Genomic DNA, 20,147 nt, shown 5'->3' on the forward strand with positions numbered 1-20,147 from the left:
TGTTCTGTTTTTTGGAAGAGCTTGTAAAGAGTTCTTTAAATGTTTGTTGGAATTTAGTGATAAGACTATGTGGGACTCTGAGCTTTGCAGATATTTTTTAATTACTAATTTAATCTCTTCATTTGTCATGGGTATATTCAGATTGTCTATTTTTTCTTGAGTCATTTTCAGTTGTCTGTGTCTTTAAAGGGATTCGCCCATTTCACCTAAGGTGTCTAATTTGTTGGTATATAGCTATTCATAGTATTCCTTTATAACAATTTTTTATTTCTGTAAAGTTGGCAATTGTGTTCCATCCTTCATTTCTGATTCTAGTAATTTGAGTCTTGTCTCTTTTTTCTTAATCTAGCTAAAGGTTTGTCAATTTTGTTGATCTTTTCAAAGAATTAGCTTTTGGTTCTATTGATTTTTCTTTATTGTCTTTCAGTTGTCTATTTTATTGACTTCTGTTCTAATATTGTTTCCTTCTTTCTGCTTTCTTCAGGTTTAGTTTGTTCTTCTTCCAGTGTCTGAAGGTGGAAGGTTAGGTTATTGATCTGAGATCTTTCCTATTAATATAGGCACTTATAGCTGTAAACTTCCTTATAAGCACTGCTTTAGCTGCATCCCATAAGTTTTGGTATTTTTATTTATCTCGAAGTATTTTCTGATGTTTAAATTTCTTCTTTGACCCATTGGTTATTTAGGAGTATGGTGTTTAATTTCCACATACTTGTGAATTTCTCAAGTTTTTCTTACTATTAATTTCTAATTTTATTCCACTGTGGTCAGAGACATACTTTGTATTATTTCTGTCCTTTCAAATTAATTAAGGTTTGTTTCATGACCTGTCATGTGGTGTATCCTGGAGAATGATAGGTCACTTAACTATAAGACCTCATTGTAAAAAAAAAAAAATCTTCCCTAGTGATTTTTTTGGTTTTTCATTGTGTTTCAGATTGTTGTTATAATGAGAGGATTGCCTGGCAGTGGAAAGACACATGTTGCAAAACTTATTCGAGTGAGTATGGGAGAGCCAAAAAATCATTTGCTTTTGTTAGCCACTTGCCTTCTTAGCAAGGCCCATGTGGGAGATGCTGTCCCATAAAAATTTTGTTCTGCTTAGACAAATATTTTTGCCTCTGCTTGATTCAAAACCACCAGAAGATTGCGTATTATTTGGCCATGAGAAGGAACTTTGGTGTGAGCATTCATTAATTTATTCTATAGATTCTCTTTAACTCTCTCGACTGTATGATTCATAGGATAAAGAGGTAGAATTTGGAGGACCTGCACCCAGAGTTCTAAGCTTAGATGATTACTTCATCACTGAAGTGGAAAAAGAAGAAAAAGACCCAGATTCTGGAAAGAAAGTGAAAAAGAAGGTATGGCATATTCCTCTCAGGTTGTAATCTGATTCATTAATAATATTGAAAGGAAATCATGTTCAGAGAGCAATGTGGCTTTTTTGAAGACAAAGATTTCTCTTTTTTGAACACAAACTTTAGTACTTAGGTGTGAAGGAAAGACTACAAAGTCATCTCTATCTAGAGGCTAACCAGGGAAGAGGTTTAGGATGGTTCTTTGTTTTTGCTAACTCCATCTCTCTTTGCGGTATCTTAGGTCATGGAATATGAATACGAAGCTGAGATGGAGGAGACCTACCGCACCAGCATGTTCAAAACTTTCAAAAAGACTCTGGATGATGGCTTTTTCCCCTTTATCATCCTGGATGCCATCAATGACAGAGTTAGACATTTTGACCAGTTTTGGAGTGCAGCAAAAACCAAGGGTTTTGAGGTAAAAGAACTTTAGAGTACTTTGTGTTATCATGTAAGTGTTACAGTTGTTTGCTTAATCACTATTCATTCTTTCTTAGGTATATTTGGCTGAAATGAGTGCAGATAACCAGACTTGTGGCAAGAGAAATATTCATGGAAGAAAACTTAAAGAAATAAATAAGGTGATTTTTGGAAACGTAGAAAGTGGTGTATTCTAAACTTCATTTTGTCCGTATGATCACCTTTGTCGGGAAGTTCTTGTTTATCCCCTTTACTTTCAGAAAATCTTTTCTGGGGGCGCCTGGGTGGCACAGCGGTTAAGCGTCTGCCTTCGGCTCAGGGCGTGATCCCAGTGTTATGGGATCGAGCCCCACATCAGGCTCCTCCGCTATGAGCCTGCTTCTTCCTCTCCCACTCCCCCTGCTTGTGTTCCCTCTCTCGCTGGCTGTCTCTATCTCTGTCAAATAAATAAATAAAATCTTTAAAAAAAAAAAAAAAGAAAAGAAAATCTTTTCTGCCTTCTTTAGCAAATGTTTCTTATCCTTTATATCTAAGTGAATGAGGTGTGGCCTATCTCTTCCAGGAACTGACCTGTTAGACCTCACAGTATTAGTTAAAATTGTCTCAAATACTCGCTTGGTCTTTCTTTGAGTAGTTTCCCAAGATAACTTGACCTCCTAAATCTTTCAATAGATGGCTGACCACTGGGAAACTGCACCTCGTCATATGATGCGTCTGGACATTCGTTCTCTGCTGCAAGATGCTGCTATTGAAGAGGTGAGTGTCCTTTGCCTTGAAAGCAGTACAAAAGGGACCTTTCTTTCACCTTTTTTACTTGGAAAAATTTTTAACTACAGAAAACTTGCATGAATCATGTAAGAGCACCTATACAACTTTCATTGAGATTTTCTGATTATTAATATTTTGCCACATTTTTCTCTATATAGATATATGTGTCTTCTTTTTTTCATTTAAATTCAATTAATTAACATATAGTGTATTATTAGTTTCAGAGGTAGAGGTCAATGATTAATCAGTCTCATATAACACCCAGTGCTCATTACATCAAGTGCTCTCCTTAATGCCCATCACTGAGGTACCCCGTCCCCCCACCCCCTCCCCTTCAGCAACCCTCAGTTTGTTTCCTGTGATGAAGAGTCTTTTATGGTTTGTCTCTCTCTCTCTCTCTGATTTCATCTTGTTTTATTTTTCTCTCCCTTCCCCTATGCTCTTCTGTTTGTTTCTTAAGTTCCACATATGAATGAATCATATGATAATTGTCTTTCTCTGATAGACTTATTTTGCTTAGCGTAATACCTTCTAGTTCCATCCACGTAGTTGCAAAAGGCAAGATTTCTTTTTTATGGCTGAGTAATATTCCAGTGTGTGTGTGTGTGTGTGTGTGTGTGTGTGTGTGTGTGTCTTCTTTATCCATTCATCTGCATTCATCTGTCGATGGACATCTGGGCTCTTTCCATAGTTTGGCTATTGTGGACATTACTGCTATAAACATTAGAGTGCAGGTGCCCGTTCAGATCACTACATTTGTGTCTTTGGGGTAAATATCTAGTAGTGCAACGGCTGGATCATAAGGTAGCTCTATTTTCAACTTTTTGAGGAACCTCCATACTGTTTTCCAGAGTGGCTGCTCCAGTTTGGGAAGTTTGCATTCCCACCAGCAGTGTAAGAGGGTTCCCCTTTCTCTGCATCCTTGCCAACCTCTGTTGTTTCCATGGCGTGAGGTGATATCTCATTGTGGTTTTGATTTGTATTTCCCTGATGCTGAGTGATGTTGAGCATTTTTTCATGTGTCTTTTGGCCATTTGTATGTCTTCTTTGGAGAAATGCCTGTTCATGTCTTCTGCCCATTTCTTGACTGGATTATTTGTTTTTTGGGTATTGAGTTTGATAAGTTGTTTATAGATTTTAGATATGGCCCTTTATCTGATAAGACATTTGCAAATATCTTCTCCCATTCTCTGTTGGTTGTCTTTTGGTTTTGTTAACTGTTTCCTTTGCTGTGCAAAAGTTTTTAATCTTGATGAAATCCCAATAGTTCATTTTTGGCTTTGTTTCCCTTGCCTTTGGAGATGTGTCTAGCAAGAAGTTGCTGTGGCCGAGGTCAAAGAGTTTGCTGCCTGTGTTCTCCTTAGGATTTTGATGGATGTGACATAGATATATATGTCTTCTTATTACTACTATTGTTATCACTGTAATGGTAGACCCGTTTGAGAGTTAAGTTGTAAACCTCATAACCCTTAACCCTTCACCCCTAATACAGTATTTCAGTATTTATCTCCCAAGAATAAGGGCATTCTCTTACAAAACTAGAAGTCCCATTATCAAATTCAGGAAATGTAACATTGATAGAGTACTACATTAAGTAGTACAAATTTCCTGAATTAAATTTCCTGAATTATTTCATATATTGTCCATATTCACATTTCACCAAACGTTCGCATAATGTGCTTTACAGCAATTTTTTAAAATCCAGGATACAGTCCTTTAATATAAAAAATTACTTTCTTGGGGCGCCTGGGTGGCTCAGTTGGTTAAGTGTCTGCCTTTGGCTCGGGTCATGATCTCAGGGTCCTGGGACCAAACCCAGCATTGGACTACTTGCTCAGTGGGGAGCCTGCTTCTCCCTCTCCCTCTTGATGCTCTCCCTGCTTGTGTGCGTTCTCTCTCTCTCTGTGTCAAATAAGTAAATAAATCTTAAAAAAAAAAAAAACCTTTCATAGCCATGTCATTGTCCAGAAAGACAAAGAATTTTTGAAGAGTATAGGCCAGTTGTTCTAAAGAATACCCCTCAATTTGGGTTTGTCTGGTTGTTTTCACATGATTTGTTTTAGGTTAAACATTACCAGGAATGCTACATAAGTGATGTTGTTTCCTTACTGCATCCATATCAGAAACCATATGATGTCAATTTATTTCATTCCTGGTGATTTAAATGTTGATCACTTGGTTCAGGTGCTATCCATCAGATTTTTCTACCTTTATCCTTTGTACTAATCTGTAGAGAGATACTTTGTTAATATCCTATTCCTCAACAAATTTCACTCATTGATAATTTTTGCCTAAATCAGTTATTTATTTGGTGGAAGTAAATGTTTATAATGGAAAAGGAGAGATTTTTCTCTTTTAATCAGCTGTGTACTTCTGTTTGGTTTGAGCTCCTGTGAATGAAAGTTTTCTATACTTAATGTTGTCATTGTGTTTTTATGTGTTTTTACCTCCCAATGCCATTCCTCTACCTATTTCCTCTGGTTTCTGTCCCAGCCATTCTCCAGATACTTTCTCAGCAAAGATTTCCATGACAGTAGATAATTCTCACTTCTGTTGCTTAATTTTGCAGCTACATATGACTTTGTCGACCATGTCCACCTTCTTGACAACATTTTTCTTTTGGCTACTGCGAGTCCACCTTCTCTTGGTTCTCCTCTTGCCTCTCTGCCACCCCTTTCCATCTCCTTTGCTGGATTTTCTTGCTACTCAGTCCTAAAATACTGGAGTTCTTTAGGGCTCTGTATATCTTAGGATCTTATCATTCTGACATTTGATATACATAATCTTTCTGGTAGCTTGGATTGTCACATATTTGCCCTTAATATTAAATTGTGAAGAATCAAATTAATTTTATCAGTATCTTAACACTAATTATGTCTTAGTGGAGGGATTATGGGTGATTTTTATAATTCTGCCATTATTTTCCAAATTCTCTACCAAAAAACATGTTACTTTAGTACATCTCAAATTCAACCTATCCACTATGTAATTCATACAAACCTTTTCCTCTTTTGGTATTCTCTAGCTTAATAATTAGATCCACCAGTCCTTGGTTGCTGAAACCTTGACTCCGCTCTCTGTTATCCTTTGCTCTTTATTCTGTGTTATACAAACTTTCAACACCTTATCCCTCCAGCATGTAGTCAGTCTACAAGTTTTGTCAATTTTACCTTATAAATACTTCTCTAATCCATCTACTCTCTATTTGCATTGCTACCATCCTGGGCCAAGCTACTGTCATCTTACTTTTCACTATACCCTTTCTTACATTTTGAAATTTGAATCATACACATTTTTATTTGATTGGAAAAGTACTTGCTAAAGGTTTTAAAAAGAAATCCTAGTAACATAGGCATTCAGAACAGGTAATCATCAACTTAGCATAGATTATTATACTCAACTTCATAGGAAATTATAAAGATGGATATCCCAGGTAAATGAAAGGCAGTACTATCATTCTGTCTTTTTATAAGTTCTATTTCAAAGTTTAGGGTTTAAAAATTACTTAGGATGTAACAGTGATTCTGTGCTGTCCTGCTCTGGGCACCTGTGCTCGTTTCGGATCTCAGTGAGGGAGTCAACATTTTCCTAAATGTTAACTCATCTTTTTTTTTTTTTTTAATTGGGGTGGTGTAGGTAGAGATGGAAGATTTTGATGCAAATATCGAAGAACAGAAGGAAGAAAAGAAAGATGCAGAGGAAGAGGAAAGCGAACTGGTAGGAGACAGACCAACCACTTTGAACAAAGTGTCTCTATTAAAATTTTTAAGGGTTTAATCTCAGATCTGTGGTCAGATTACTGCTGTTGATTTGCACCTTAATGATAAAAGTTTCATAATCGTCTTCAAGGAGACTTTTGGATACTTTATCTTTTTCCCCTGACCAAAAGAACCCTCTACTGTGTTGCTACACAAAAATTTTAAGAATGCTAAGAAATTTACCCTGTACTCACTCATCTACTTGTGGGTGGCTTTAGGGGAGAATACTTTTTAAGAACTCAATTACATATGAAAGGGCATTCTTACATTCCAGCAGATATGTGGTACAGCCTACCCAACATATGCATAATTGTCTCTTCTTTGCTACAAGATTTCAGAATTGAGTTTCTGTCAACTGAGGCAGAGGAACCTCTAGAATAAGGCGGCAGAGGGTTGCCACTGACTGCTGGATTTATTCTTCTGCATTTTATCCTATTAAGTGATGGGGAAAATGATTTGAGTGTGTAGGCAACGCATTTTGTTTAGGCTGATTAGAGGCTTCCGTAGTGTGAGTTCAAAGTTCCCGTGTACCTACTGTAAATGCTTTTGATCACACCTCTGTAGAGATGTTTGCCTTACCCTGTCATTGAAAAATATGCGACCTGTAGAATTATGTTACTTTTCAGTGTTTGCTAATGAGGCACAGAGATTAGCAATGCCTTGAAACAGTGTTGCTTTTTTAATTCAAAATATTATTTGGTTTATTTAATACGTCAGCCCTTGCTAAAGCTGCTTCTCATATTCTTCTGGAAATGTACAAAGTGAGAACCCTGATCCCTACCCCTAGAGAATACAGACTCTCTAAGGAGTGGTCCCATCAAACCCATGTGTGATATAGAGGACTCTGAAAAGAAACTGTGTGTACATAGAGATGGTGTCAACCTCTACATTCCTAGATTTCATATGCGGATTAAAAAATAAGCTTTAAAGTTAATTGCATTTGAGTCTCAGTATGTTTTTTCTTTAAACAAAATATTTTTCTTAATTAGGTTGTTTTTTGACATATATGATCTAAAACGTAGGCAGGAAGTTCACTTAAAGGCCCACGCTGTTCTGGAATATGGCTAATGACTTCTTTAGCTACTTGCAGCGTGTGTACTAGAAAGTGATCATGCGAGAAGTCTATAGTGTTAGCTTTCTGAAATTCCGTCTTCCTTTTGTGGAGATTTTAGTTCAGGATAATGGTTCATAACATCTAACTTTTTAGGGGTAGGTCAAAGCTCAGAACTTTTAACTGAATGTACTAATTTTGAAAAGTGAAACATGCTGTAATACTCTAATATTACATCAAAAAACATGGCAAGGAAGCCTTAGAACTCTACCCTGCCGGACTATCTCTTTTATTTCCAAGTGGCCTAACATTTCAACCAATGAGAAGATGATACAGTTTCAAGGAAGAACAGGGTGGTTCCAGCAGGAGGAAATTAATATACTCATTTTGCTTATCTTTATGTTGTAAAACTTCTCTTAACCCATTCAAAAATGCAGAATCCAGATCTTCTACTATTGGGTTCTATTCCAAGAGTAAAAGATTCTTGGAGAATTTTAACCAAAGGGTTAAGAAGAAGTCTCATGTCATTCAGACCATTTTAATGGAATTCTCAATAAACTTTGCATTTTCTGCTTTGTACTGATCACTGCAACTGGGCGAAATCCAAACTTTTCTTGGTTAAGAGAATCCTTTTGGGGGATCATTGGTATGATATTTTTCCTTCTTTAGTGCTTCAGTGAACCTAGTGGATATGATTCAGAATTTATAAATATGTAATTCTAGTGACGCTTAAGGTTTTCAGGTGATTTCTGAGATATGACTTGTACAGATCTCATCAGTACTTTTAGCGCCATCACTTCAGCATAGCTTTGGCTTGGTTTGTTCTAGAAATGTATTTGGGAAAGATGGTATGATTTATAACCTGAAGTACTACCTAATAAGTTGAAAGTGAATTATTAGCCTGGCTTAAAGACTAGAAATGTACAACACCTATAGGTTTCCTGGAAGAACTACGATGCTCCAGTATTCTCACACAGCAGCTATTGCCGTGAAGCGTTCAGCATCCTTTCCAACCTACCTTTGTATCAGTCTGTTCCATGCACTTGAATATTCCCAATGGTAGAGATATTAATTCTTAAAAGACACCTTGGATTAATCTGTTCTATATAATAAGTCCTAGTATTAAAGTTCTGTACGTTAGGGTCTAATAGAGAACAGAGTCCAAGAAAAGGAAAAGAGGAATCATAACTGTACACCTGCTAGGTGAATAAGCGGAAAGGATCACTACATAGTTAAATAGGTATATTGGGAAATTTGAAAATCTTACAGGACTTTGTTTGAAATAAACCACCCAGGTTTCTTTTGTTTAATTAAATAAAAATAAATTGCCTGTGGAGATTTCTGGTTTTTCATATATTAGGAAAATGTCATTTTAAAAGACATTGAAAATAATGATCTAGGTTCCAACTGATGAAAAAGAAATGCTCTCACATTGATTCAGTAAAATCCAGCCTTTGTAAGATCTAACCGGTAAATGGGTTGAGTCATTTTTAAAAGAAGTTGGAACTTCATAGTTGTGTTCAGTGATACCATGTTTTCTTCTTTCGAGGACTGAAAATTACACCTCAATATAAAGTAGCTGTCTTGAAGAACACTCTCTGTACCTCATGGCTACTATCGCTTGAGAATCGCACTTGTATTTAGAAAATAAGCTAGCTAGTTATTATAAATCCTCTGCTACTCTGATGATATTAATACTAGCACAGTAACGACCGTACGTCCTCACCATAATTTGCTATCCAGCTGTTGTTCGGTCTACAGTTGTGTGTCCCCAACTGTAGCTGCCTCAAAGCGCCTTCATGATACTATTTTGAAGTGACTACTCTGAAATCTGGGCAGTGAAGTTGGGTGAATTGGGTAATTCAGTTTCTTCAGAGATAATGAAACTGTGTTTTCCCTAAGGATATGTATATAGAGATATATATAACTAGTGAGTGGAAACTGAATCCGTTCCCAGTTTTAATGCTTTTCCAGTTCAACAGTGATATGCATGTATGTGTCTCTTTCTAACCCTTCGAGCTTCTCTCTGTGTGCGATTTAGGGTTACATTCCGAAAAGCAAATGGGAGATGGACACATCTGAGGCCAAGCTAGGTGGGTATCTCCTTTTTCCTGTTTTTATATGTGATACCTGATGGTAATGGTCATAGATCTTTCTGCTGTAAGAAGAACAAATTCCCCAAATTTCTGCTTTAAACCAAGATTTTTGGCCTACCTTACATCCTCAGTCTATTTCACTAGCTTTCGGTTTAACTAGTTATATCTTGTGACAGAGTGAAAGAAGAGTATTTAGAAGAATTGCCCTTACTATCACTTCAAGGAGTAAGCAGAAGTATGATGACTTTAGCAATAAAATACTGTCACTTCTAAAATCCATTCTGTTATATTAATCAGAAATGTTAGTGCTGATGAGATTTCTGCTTTTTAAAAAGTATATTTAACTGCAGTCCAAAGTTGAACCTGATTATGAATACTTTGGGAAATAATAGTAGTAATAATAATATTGAAATTTAAACATCCATTAAAAAGCAGTTATTTTCCTTGTATAATAAATTAGAGTTTCTAGGTGGGAGGAGGTAGATATGTAATTCAGGTTTTTGAGGAGCCTGCTTTATAAGATTCTTTCCTTCAACTTGTTTTTAGTGGCAGATTACAAGGTAAACTGGTTAAAATTACTGTCTAACTCAAAAGTTGGAGTTGCTTAATGTGAGGTTGTCTGTCAAGCAGAAAATCAAACATACCCAGTGGACTTTCCTCCAATATTTCATGGTAATAATTGCAAAACGTTTTTTCTTTTCTTTTCTTTTTTTATCTCACTTAAAGAGAATCAGTTATCACATTGATTAAGATATATTAATAAATAATCTAAGAAAATGAGATAAGGACTTTCTGGAAGATTGACCTTACTAATGTGTGAAGTATAACTTTCGGTCTCTGCGTTTCTCTTCTTGGTATCATACTGTTACTCCAAAACGGAAGTAACCATCTAAATATCTTAAGTTCGTAGAACAAGTCTGAGTCATTTAGCTGCTTCACTGTTTGGGATACATTGTGTTTCTGACGTAAGAGGAGTGCATTTTACACGAGTTGCATAAGTTTCTGCCTTTTATTTTGCCCAGCTGATCATGTTAGCAACTGATGTTCACTAGGTCCTATGTAAAAGATAGTTCCATAAACTTCGGTATTACTCTGTTATTGGGATAAGTGCTTTGATATAAAGTCTAGGATTTTTTTCTGGTGTGTGACAGGTGAAAATTATACATACTTACTGACATATTCTTAAACTAGTCTTCCCTCTTTGGGAAATCTTAGTCAATGATCTCTTCCTCTAAACTTTTAAAACATTTATAAATGTTTACATGCAATTAAATATGTAGGAAAATAATAATCACAAATTACTTTTTAAATAATAATGCTTTAGATCTGCTTATTTTGATATTAGATTAAGTCCGTTTGAAGTTCTGTACTGTGTAAGATCATTTCCTTCTTCTGGTTCTCTAAATAGCAATTATCTTTTGGGGCAAAAATCATAAATAAAGAGACAAGAGGATTGTAAAAGTGATCAATATTTTAGCTAAGCATATAATGTTCAGAGGCATCATGTAATATATGATCTATGATAATGCTTTTTTAAACTCGAGCCAGTCCATTTTCTATTTTTCTTTCTAATTTCTAAAGAGAAAGGAAAACAGAATTTAGCTGTGATGAATATTCAAGAAAATATGATATTAAACTTGGTATTGATTTCTGGAAAAAATTCTGGCCTGTCTGCCATTTGCTTCTCAGAAAATACATTTTACACAAATTCAGTCCATCTTAAAGAAAGAGTGTTAGGCAATTAATTCCAGAAGTGGATTTGTTAAATAAGCCATTTCAGTTAAAGGCACTGAAGGTCTAGTAATGAATCTAGAATATAAACCCCACCATGTTTGCTGCTGCTCCTGCGTCTGCTGTTTTAGTAAGAGTGACAGTGATGTTTCATACAATGACTGACGTCTTACACCACTCTGCTATCTTGAGAGCTAATCTACCTGTGGAGGAAGGCAAATTGAGTGTGAGCATTCTTGAAAGTGCTTCCTTCTTTGAGATTGGTCCATGTAGCCAAATGACACGATTCTTCTCTAAAACATAAGGCTCTTCATCTGATAATTAATCTGTTTATGGTGCCTTCCTTATCACAACAAATTCAATAGATTTGATTACCAGGTACAATTAATTTTTCTGAGTACTTTACCAGCATTCTTCAATTACTTTTGGTAACATGATTATGCGAGATGGAAACATATTAAGCTTCATCAGTGTCCCACATTGAGCCAGAGAGCTAAATCTGTACCTGGGTAGTTTTGATTCACAAATGAGTCTGCCAATGAGAAAACACTCGTTTACCTTTCATGCAGCTGGTTAAATCTCATTGCAGATTCTTGATCTGTGTTCATTAAGTACAGTATGCAGTTTAGCTGATGTTTAAGTGTTAAATCAGAGGTGGTCTAATTTTAGAAAGATTGAGAACTGGCCCGAAATACATCCGGCGTGAGTGTTGTGGAGTTGTTAAAGACTGCCTGTGGCCCACTTCAGTTGCCCCTGACTGGCTCCTTCTCAGCTGGGACACAGGCACCCTAATACAAGGGTGGGTGGTACATGCCACATCAGATGCTTGGATTTGGCATTGAAGCTACTTAAATTCCAACGATACAATTTTGGTTTCTCAAATTGTGAGAAACCAAAAGAAAGTTTGAGAATGTTATCCTAATTTAGGTTTCTCCATACCAAGTACTTTTGCTTTTCTCATCTGTCATTTGTCTCTGCTTATCAGTTATTGTGTATTAGCCTTCTACATGTCAGGCAACTTCATCTCTTCCCAGTTGGAATGCAGTTATTGATATAGGCACACAACCCTTGTATGTTTATCATGAACAAATTTTCAGAAACACCATTTATAAATGTTTAGAAAATGCATAGATGTATCTACAAAAATTTTCTGTTGTGTTATATAATATTAACTGTTCTGAAGATGTGGGAAAATTCTGTGACCTGCCAACTTGGATGTTTAAACCTTCATCTTCATCTTAAAACTTCATCTTTTGAAATTCAAACCTCTGAAAATCATTAGTATGGGTATATGGGATACCAGCCGTCTTCTGTAATTAACACCCCAGATTCCTCTTCCCTCACCTTATGCCATACATCTGTGTGTTTGGGTTTCCAGGATGCCATGTGGAAGAGGTATGAACCTTTCTTCAGCCCCAAGAAGGAAGCTTTAAACATGCTGTGCACAATGAAATTTCACATTAAACATTACAAACAAGGGTGTTCAGACTAGAAGTACATGCTCTTCTGATCTTCCATGTTGGAAATATGGGACACCTGGTCTGTAACTCCTGTCACATACCCAGTGTCTGAGGAAATGTTCTTGCAGTTTTCACACTTGCCCTTCTGCATTGCTGCCTTGGCCATGCTTTATTCTTGGAATTCAGATATGAATTTTTTCCTTTGAAGTATGTTAATGTCGAAGTTGATCTTAAGTTTGGAAATCCTCTGAGGTTTATTTGCTAAGTGTGTTAGAGCTTCCTGCTCTTCTAGTAATACTGTATACTGTTGAACTAGAACAGTTTTATTGTTTGTGGGACTTCATAGGTTTTCTAACACCATAATCTCTGTCCCTGTGCAATCAAGGGATCACTTCTTTAAGAATTTGTATAATACGTCCTGTCATACACATGAAGATAGAGCCATTTGATACAGCATGTGATTTACAGAAGAGATTAGGAAACTGTTTCTGTTGAACTCATCCATGTTAAAAGTTTTTCCAAAGTGATATGATAAAAATTTATCGAATTTTGTAAAGTACTGTCATTTGCTTGCAGATATTTCGGTAATATTGCTTTTATGGGGGAGGGTTTTAGGAAATAAAAGCTTTGCCAAGTATGCGAAATCTTACTGGTTTTTAAGCCTGTATGGTATGGTACAGTTAGTTGTGTGTGAATCTTTTACATTTGAAGCATAAACTCACCCTCTCTCCTGCCACTGCTTCCATTGTACTTTCCTTTTCATATCAAGTTCTCTCCAACTGGTGCCTAACAGATTTTTATCATAATACACTCTGCACCCTTTATGGAGTTGAATGAAGTATGGTTATTGTGTATTTCTGACGTTTTTAGGTTTTCTTTTATTGACTTGCTTAATAATTGTGTATATAATCACAGATGATTCAAAAGTTTAGTGCTTCAGTGTAGCTAAATATATATATAACTCATTTCACATAGAGAGTTCAAAATCAGTATTAACAACCAATAAAAATAACTACACATTTTTGTCGCGTGTTCTTGAAGACACCTAAACTCATGTCTTATAATTTCTGAATCTGCAATCTCTCTTCATTTAATTGGTTACAGTTTGGGGCCCTTGGGAAGCCTAGCCCTCTTAGATTGAGGATTCAGAAAGAAATTTAGATCTGGTCGCTTTGGCTGACTAGCTCTTAGCCTCAGAATGGCCAGTAGCACTTCATAGTATAATCAAAGAATGTGGTGAGCTGTACAGTCAACTTAGAAACATTAACACATGGCGAATCCTCGCACACTGGTCAAAATCCCAAGGAACTATAGATCTAAAACCTTTTTAAACATTAGCTTGGCTCATTAGGTGGTTGGTACTACCTACTTTTAATATGACATGGTATCACACGTGATTGCAGATCAAATGGGTGGGGTTAATATTGTGTTAAAGAAAAAAAGAGTGGAAGAAATAGCATTTAGAACAACCCGTCTTCGCGTTTTCCTTCACAACTTGAGAGCTGAAGTGTGATTTGGTGGGGTGGGAGGCCAGGAGACAAGTGACTTTTCTTGCTCTGCCCGTATTTGTTACTTAAACCAACATTGTAATGTAATGCCTGCCAGTATGAACACCAAATAAACAACGGAAATTGTACAGAGCTATTATCTCAGCCAAGAAGATAGTTTGGATCTGCAAGTGATGCTGCTCTCAAAAATGTGGATCTGCCCTCCGACAGTGTTCCAGACTTCTTTTCCTTTGTTTGTGTGTTGTGTGCAAACTCACACTCTTCCTTAATGCTGCGGCTCTGTGTTTGTCCCTCAGACAAGTTGGATGGCTTGAGAACTGGTACTAAAAGGAAACGTGACTGGGAGGCAATTGCCAGCAGAATGGAGGATTATCTTCAGCTCCCTGATGATTATGACACTCGTGCTTCTGAACCTGGGAAGAAGAGGGTAAGAGACTTTGTCAGTAATTGCCTTTAGATGAAGGGCTCCTTTAGGCCTCTGGGTTTAGAAAGTTACAGGCAGATAAGAACATGAATGCTATTTTTGAGAGCAATTTAGTTTATACTGTATCATATTACAGATCAAAAAAAAAAAGAGTGATACGTTACAAACTATCAGATTAAAATATACAGGTAACTTTAAAAATGGAGAACAGAATCTCATGGCCAGCACGTTGTCAACCTTAACGGAGTTTGAAGTGGCCACTTGTGCTGTTTTGTCAGGGGGCAGAATAGCCAGGTGCAGAGTGTAGAGTATTGAAGAGAATCTGTGGAGTTCTTTTTTTTTTTTTCCCTTAAGATTTATTTATTTATGTGAGAGAGAGTGAGCACAGGGCAGGGGAGGGGCAGAGGGAGAGAGAGAACCTCAAGCAGACTCCCCACTGAGCACAGAGCCCGGCGACACAGGGCTTGATCCCACAACCCTGAGGTCATAACCTTAGCCAAAATCAGGAGTGGGACACTTAACCGAGTAAGACACCCAGGTGCCCCAAGAATCTGCGGGATTTCTTAATGAATTAGATGTAGAGGGTCCAGGAGTGGATGGAACCAAAGGTGAATCTTGGGGGTTCTGGCCATAAGCACTCCATGTGTGTGGTGCCATTTACTGAGTCAGAGAAAATGGGGGGAGTCCAGTGTGAGACTAAAAAGTGAGGTCAGTGAGGGACCATTTAAGTTAGAAATGATAATAAGATGCAGGACTCCAAAATTTAGAAATTTAGGTAGAGGTAAGTGTTTCAAGAAGTAAAGAGCAGTCAATTGTTAAATGATACAGAGAAGGCAAGTAAACTGGGAGCAGAGAAATGGCTATTAGTTTTGGCAACATGGAGATCATTAATGATTGATCAGTAATCAGTCAGGTTTTCTTAGAGAGTTGAAGGGTACAGGCCAGCTTGGAGCAGACTAAAAAAGTAATAGGAAATGAAATATAGAACAAAAAATGGGGACACCTTTTTTGATGAAGTTTTACTGTGAAAAGGACCAGAGAAATGTAACCAAAACGTTGTATAGGCCTTCCACATAGACATCAGATTCAGGAAAAGTGACCTTTGTGTATATCCTTTAAAACAAAATAATGAAATAAAAAAAGATCATATTATATATCACCTGGATAAGCCTTTTCTAGCTAATTTGTCTTGCTCTTTCTATATATGTATATACAGACCTACCATTCTTTTTAAATAGCTGCCTCATATGCCATTGTTTGGTTGTACAGTTATTTATTCAGTCCCTTATTGGTGGATACTTATGCTGTTTTCACTGTATCGTTAATGTAAGTACTGTAGTGAAAGTCATGGTGCATATGTTCTTGGCATCGTTTTGAAAGTATATCCCCAGGGTAGATAGTTAGCACTAAAGCTGCAATCTTACAGAGTATGGTATATCATTTTGACAAACACTGTGAGCTTTTTTTCCAAAAAGGTTGTACCTGTTTATACACCCACATGTAAGTAAATGCCTGTTTTCCACACTTGCACCAAAGGTCCTATTTATCAAACTTTTAAACTTTTGACAATTTGGTAGGTAAAACAAAGTATCTGTTTGCATTTCCTTAATTAAAATGAGGTTGTGTATCATTTCTTATCTTTACACATCATTTCTTTTTTATGAATTTCTTCAGTACTTTTAATTTTGAAAGAGTATTTCTTGTAAGAGAATAAGAATGCCAGTAACACTTCATTACATTGGATAGCATTAGAAAGAACTCCAGTTTTCAAAGCTCTTTTAAATACTTCAGACAGTCCCTAGGTCCACTTTTGTCCATGTGACTTGAAAGGAGGGCAAAGGGAGATTAGGGGCCTTCTGTGTGTGCCTAGCTCCACCCAGGAGCTACCTGTGATGATTCCTCCTATTCCAGTTTTAAGGTTGGGGCAATAGAAATAGAAATAGCTCCTCCTTGGAAATAGTAATTTGGTGTAGTTCAGTAACAATGAATAATCTCAAATGAGAAATATTTTTCTCTAGTTTATTTTTAGTCAAATAACTATTACTCTACAGAGAATGTGATCCCATGTAATTTACTTTGTAAGCTGGGTGAACAAAGAGAATTAAGCTGTACACATCCTAGTTCTTTCTTTTTTTCAAGTTTTATTTTCATTGCAATTAGTTAACATACAGTGTTATATCAGTTTTAGGTGTACAATGTAGTAATTCAACACTTCCATACAAGAGCTGGTGCTCTTCGTGACAGGTGCACTCCTTAATCCCCAGTTGGCTATTTCACCCATCCCCCCCACCGTGGTAATCATCAGTTTGTCCTTTATACTTAAGTCTGTTTCTTTTCTTTTTTTTTAAAGATTTTATTTATTAAATTATTTGAGAGAGAGAGAGTGCGCGCGTAAGCTGGGGTGGTGGGTGCAGAGGAAGAGGGAGAGAATCTCAAACAGACTTTCCACTGCACGTAGAGCCTGATGCAGGGCTCAATATCAGGACCCATGAGATCATGACCTGAACCAAAACCAAAAGTCGTGTATCCAATGGACTGAGCCACCCAGGTGCTCCAAGAGTCTGTTTCTTGATTTGTCTCTCTTTATTTTTTCCCCTTTGATCATTTGTTTTGTTTCTTAAATTCCACATGAGTTAAAATCATATGACATTTGTCTTTCTCTGGTTGACTTATTTCACTTAGCATTATATATATGTGTGTATACACACACACACACATACATACACACACACTCCCCCCACATGTTTATCCACTCATTAATCAGTGGACACTTAGGCTGCTTCCATAATTTGGCTATTGTAAATATGCTGCAATAAACATAGGGGTCCATGTAGCCCTTCGAATTAGTGTTTTTGTATTCTTTGGGTAAATACCCAGTAGTGTGATTGCTAGTTGTATTTTTAACTTTTGAGGAACCTCCATACTGTTTTTCACAGTGGCTGTACCGGCTGGCATTCCCACCAATAGTGTGTATGAGTGTTCCTTTTTCTCCACATCCTTGCCAACACCTCTTGTTTCTTATGCTATTGATTTTAGCCATTCTGACGGATACGAGGTGATATCTCATTGAGTTTTGATTTGCATTTCCCTGATGACAAGTGACGATGAGCATCTTTTCACGTGTCTGTTGGACATCTGTATGTCTTTGGAGAAATGTCTGTTCATATCTTCTGCCCATGTGTTAATTGGGTGGTTTTTTGGGTGTTGAGTTTTATAAGTGCTTTATATATTTTGGATACTAACCCTTTATTGGATATGTCAGTTGCAGATATCTTCTCCCGCTCCATAGGTTGCCTTTTAGTTTTGCTGATTGTTTCCTTTATTGTGCAGAAGCTTTTGGTTTTAATGTAGTCCCAATAGTTTATTTTTGCTTTTGTTTCCCTTGCCTCGGAAGATATAGGAAGAGGTTGCTACAGCCCATTTCATAGAAGTTACTGCCTGTGTTCTCTTTTAGGATTTTTAGGGTTTTGGGTCTCACATTTAGATCTTTAATTCATTTTGAATTTATTTTTGTGTATGAAAAGTGGTCCAGTTTCTTTCTTTTACATGTTGCCGTCCAGTTTTCCCAACAGCATTTGTTGAAGAGACTGTCTTTTTCCCACTGGATATTCTTTCCTGCTTTGTTGAAGATTAATTGACCATATAGTTGTAGGTTCATTTCTGGGTTTTCTATTCTGTCCCATTGATCTGTATGTCTCTTTTTGTGCCAGTACCATACTGTTTTGATATCTGCAGCTTTATTGTAACTCGAAGTCCAGAATTATGATAGCCTCCAGCTTTGCTTTGCTTTTTCAAGGTTGCTTTGGCTATTTGGGATCTTTTGTGGTTCCATACAAATTTTAGAGTTGTTGTTCTAGTTCTGTAAAAAATGGTATTGGTATTTTGATAGGGATTGCATTAAATGTGTAGATTTCTTTGGGTGGGATAGACATTTTAACAAGATTTGTTCTTCCAACCCATGAGAATGGAATGTCTTCCCGTTTCTTTGTGTCATCTTCAATTTCTTTCATCAGTGTTTTATAGTTTTCAAAGTACAGGTCTTTCCTTCTTTGGTTAGGTTTTATTCCTAGGAATCTTATTTTTGGTGCAGGTGTAAATGGGATTGTTTTCTTAATTTCTTTTTCTGCAGCTTCATTATTGGTGTATAGAAATGTAACAGATTTCTGCACATTGATTTTGTATCCTGTGACTTTACTAAATTCGTTTAGCAGTTTTTTGGTGGAGTCTTTGAGATTTTCTTCATGTAGTATCATGTCGTCTGCAAATAGTGAAAGTTTTACTGCTTACTTACTGATTTGGATGCCTTTTATTTCTTTTTGTTGTCTGATTGCTGTGGTAGGACTTCCAGTACTACATTGGATAAAAGTGGTGAGAGTGAATATCCTAGTCTTATTTCTGACCTTAGGGAAAAAGCTCTCCATTTTTTCTCATTAAGGGTGATATTGGCTGTGGGTTTTTCATATATGGCCTTTATTATGTTGAGGTATGTTTCCTCTAAACCTACTTTGTTGAGGGTTTTTATCATAAATGGATTTGTACTTTGTCAGATGCTTTTTCTGCATCTATTGAAGTGATCTGTTGAATGGATAAAGGATAAATCCTTTCTCTTACTGATGTGACGTTGATTGGTTTGCAAATATGAACCACCCTGGCAACCCAGGAATAAATCCCACTTGATTGTGGTGAATGATTTTTTTAATGTGTTGTTGGATTCGGTTTGCTAGTATTTTGTTGAGAATTTTACATCTATGTTCATCAGGGATATTGGCCTGTAGTTCTCTTCTTTAGTGGTGTCTTTCTCTGGTTTTGTTATGAGGATAATGCTGCCTCATAGAATGAATTAGGAAGTTTTCCTTTTCTGTTTTTTGGAATAGTTAGAAAAAGAATAGCTATTAACTCTTTTTTAAGTGTTTGGTAGAACACTTCATAGGTTTCGCCTATGAAACCATCTGGTCCTGGACTTTTGTTCTTTGGGAGCTTTTTGATTACTGATTCCATTTCTTTGCTGGTTATCAGTCTGTTCAATTTTTCTATTTCTTCCTATTTTAGTTTTGGTGGTTTATATGTTCATGTGTTTCTAGGATTTTATCCATTTCTTCTAGGTTGTCCAATTTGTTGGCATACAGTTTTTACATGATTCACTATCCATATTCATTTATAATTGTTTGTATTTCTGTGGTGTTGGTTGTTATTTCTCCTCTCTCATTTGTGATTTTATTTGAATCCTTTCTCTTTTTCACTTGGTAAGTCTGGCTAGAGGTTTATCAATTTGATTGATATTGAACCAGCTCCTGGTTTCATTGATCTGCTCTATTGGGGTTTTTGTTGTTGTTGTTTTGTTTTGTTTTTAGTTTCTGTATCATTTATTTCTGCTCCCTTATTTCCTTTCTTCTTCTGGTTTTAGGTTTTGTTTGTTCTTTTTTTCCTAGCTCCTTTAGTCGGATTAGGTTGTTTGAGATTTTTCTTGCTTTGAGCTCTGCCTGTAATGCTCTGTACTTCTGTCTTAGAACCACTTTTGCTGCATCCCAGAGGTTTTGGACTGTAGTATTTTCATTTTTGTTTGTTTCCAT

The 20,147-nt window shown here is 36.5% G+C and overlaps 1 protein-coding gene across 3 annotated transcripts in view; it reads left to right on the forward strand.

Annotated features, from left to right (window-relative positions):
- The window catches only part of YLPM1 (YLP motif containing 1), a 74,643-nt gene that overhangs the window by 46,953 nt on the left and 7,543 nt on the right, over positions 1-20,147 (forward strand). For 2 of the 3 annotated variants that reach the window (XM_011219052.3, XM_034643296.1), the window contains 8 exons: positions 938-1,000; positions 1,245-1,364; positions 1,603-1,779; positions 1,859-1,942; positions 2,454-2,537; positions 6,186-6,266; positions 9,400-9,451; positions 14,450-14,580. In XM_011219052.3, coding sequence (XP_011217354.2) covers positions 938-1,000; positions 1,245-1,364; positions 1,603-1,779; positions 1,859-1,942; positions 2,454-2,537; positions 6,186-6,266; positions 9,400-9,451; positions 14,450-14,580 — 792 coding nt within the window. The remainder of the gene's footprint in view (positions 1-937; positions 1,001-1,244; positions 1,365-1,602; positions 1,780-1,858; positions 1,943-2,453; positions 2,538-6,185; positions 6,267-9,399; positions 9,452-14,449; positions 14,581-20,147) is intronic. The other variant, XR_004620496.1, reaches the window with a different exon arrangement.

The sequence above is a fragment of the Ailuropoda melanoleuca genome, chromosome 14 (genome assembly GCF_002007445.2).
Source record: "Ailuropoda melanoleuca isolate Jingjing chromosome 14, ASM200744v2, whole genome shotgun sequence".
Taxonomy (NCBI): Eukaryota; Metazoa; Chordata; class Mammalia; order Carnivora; family Ursidae; genus Ailuropoda; species Ailuropoda melanoleuca.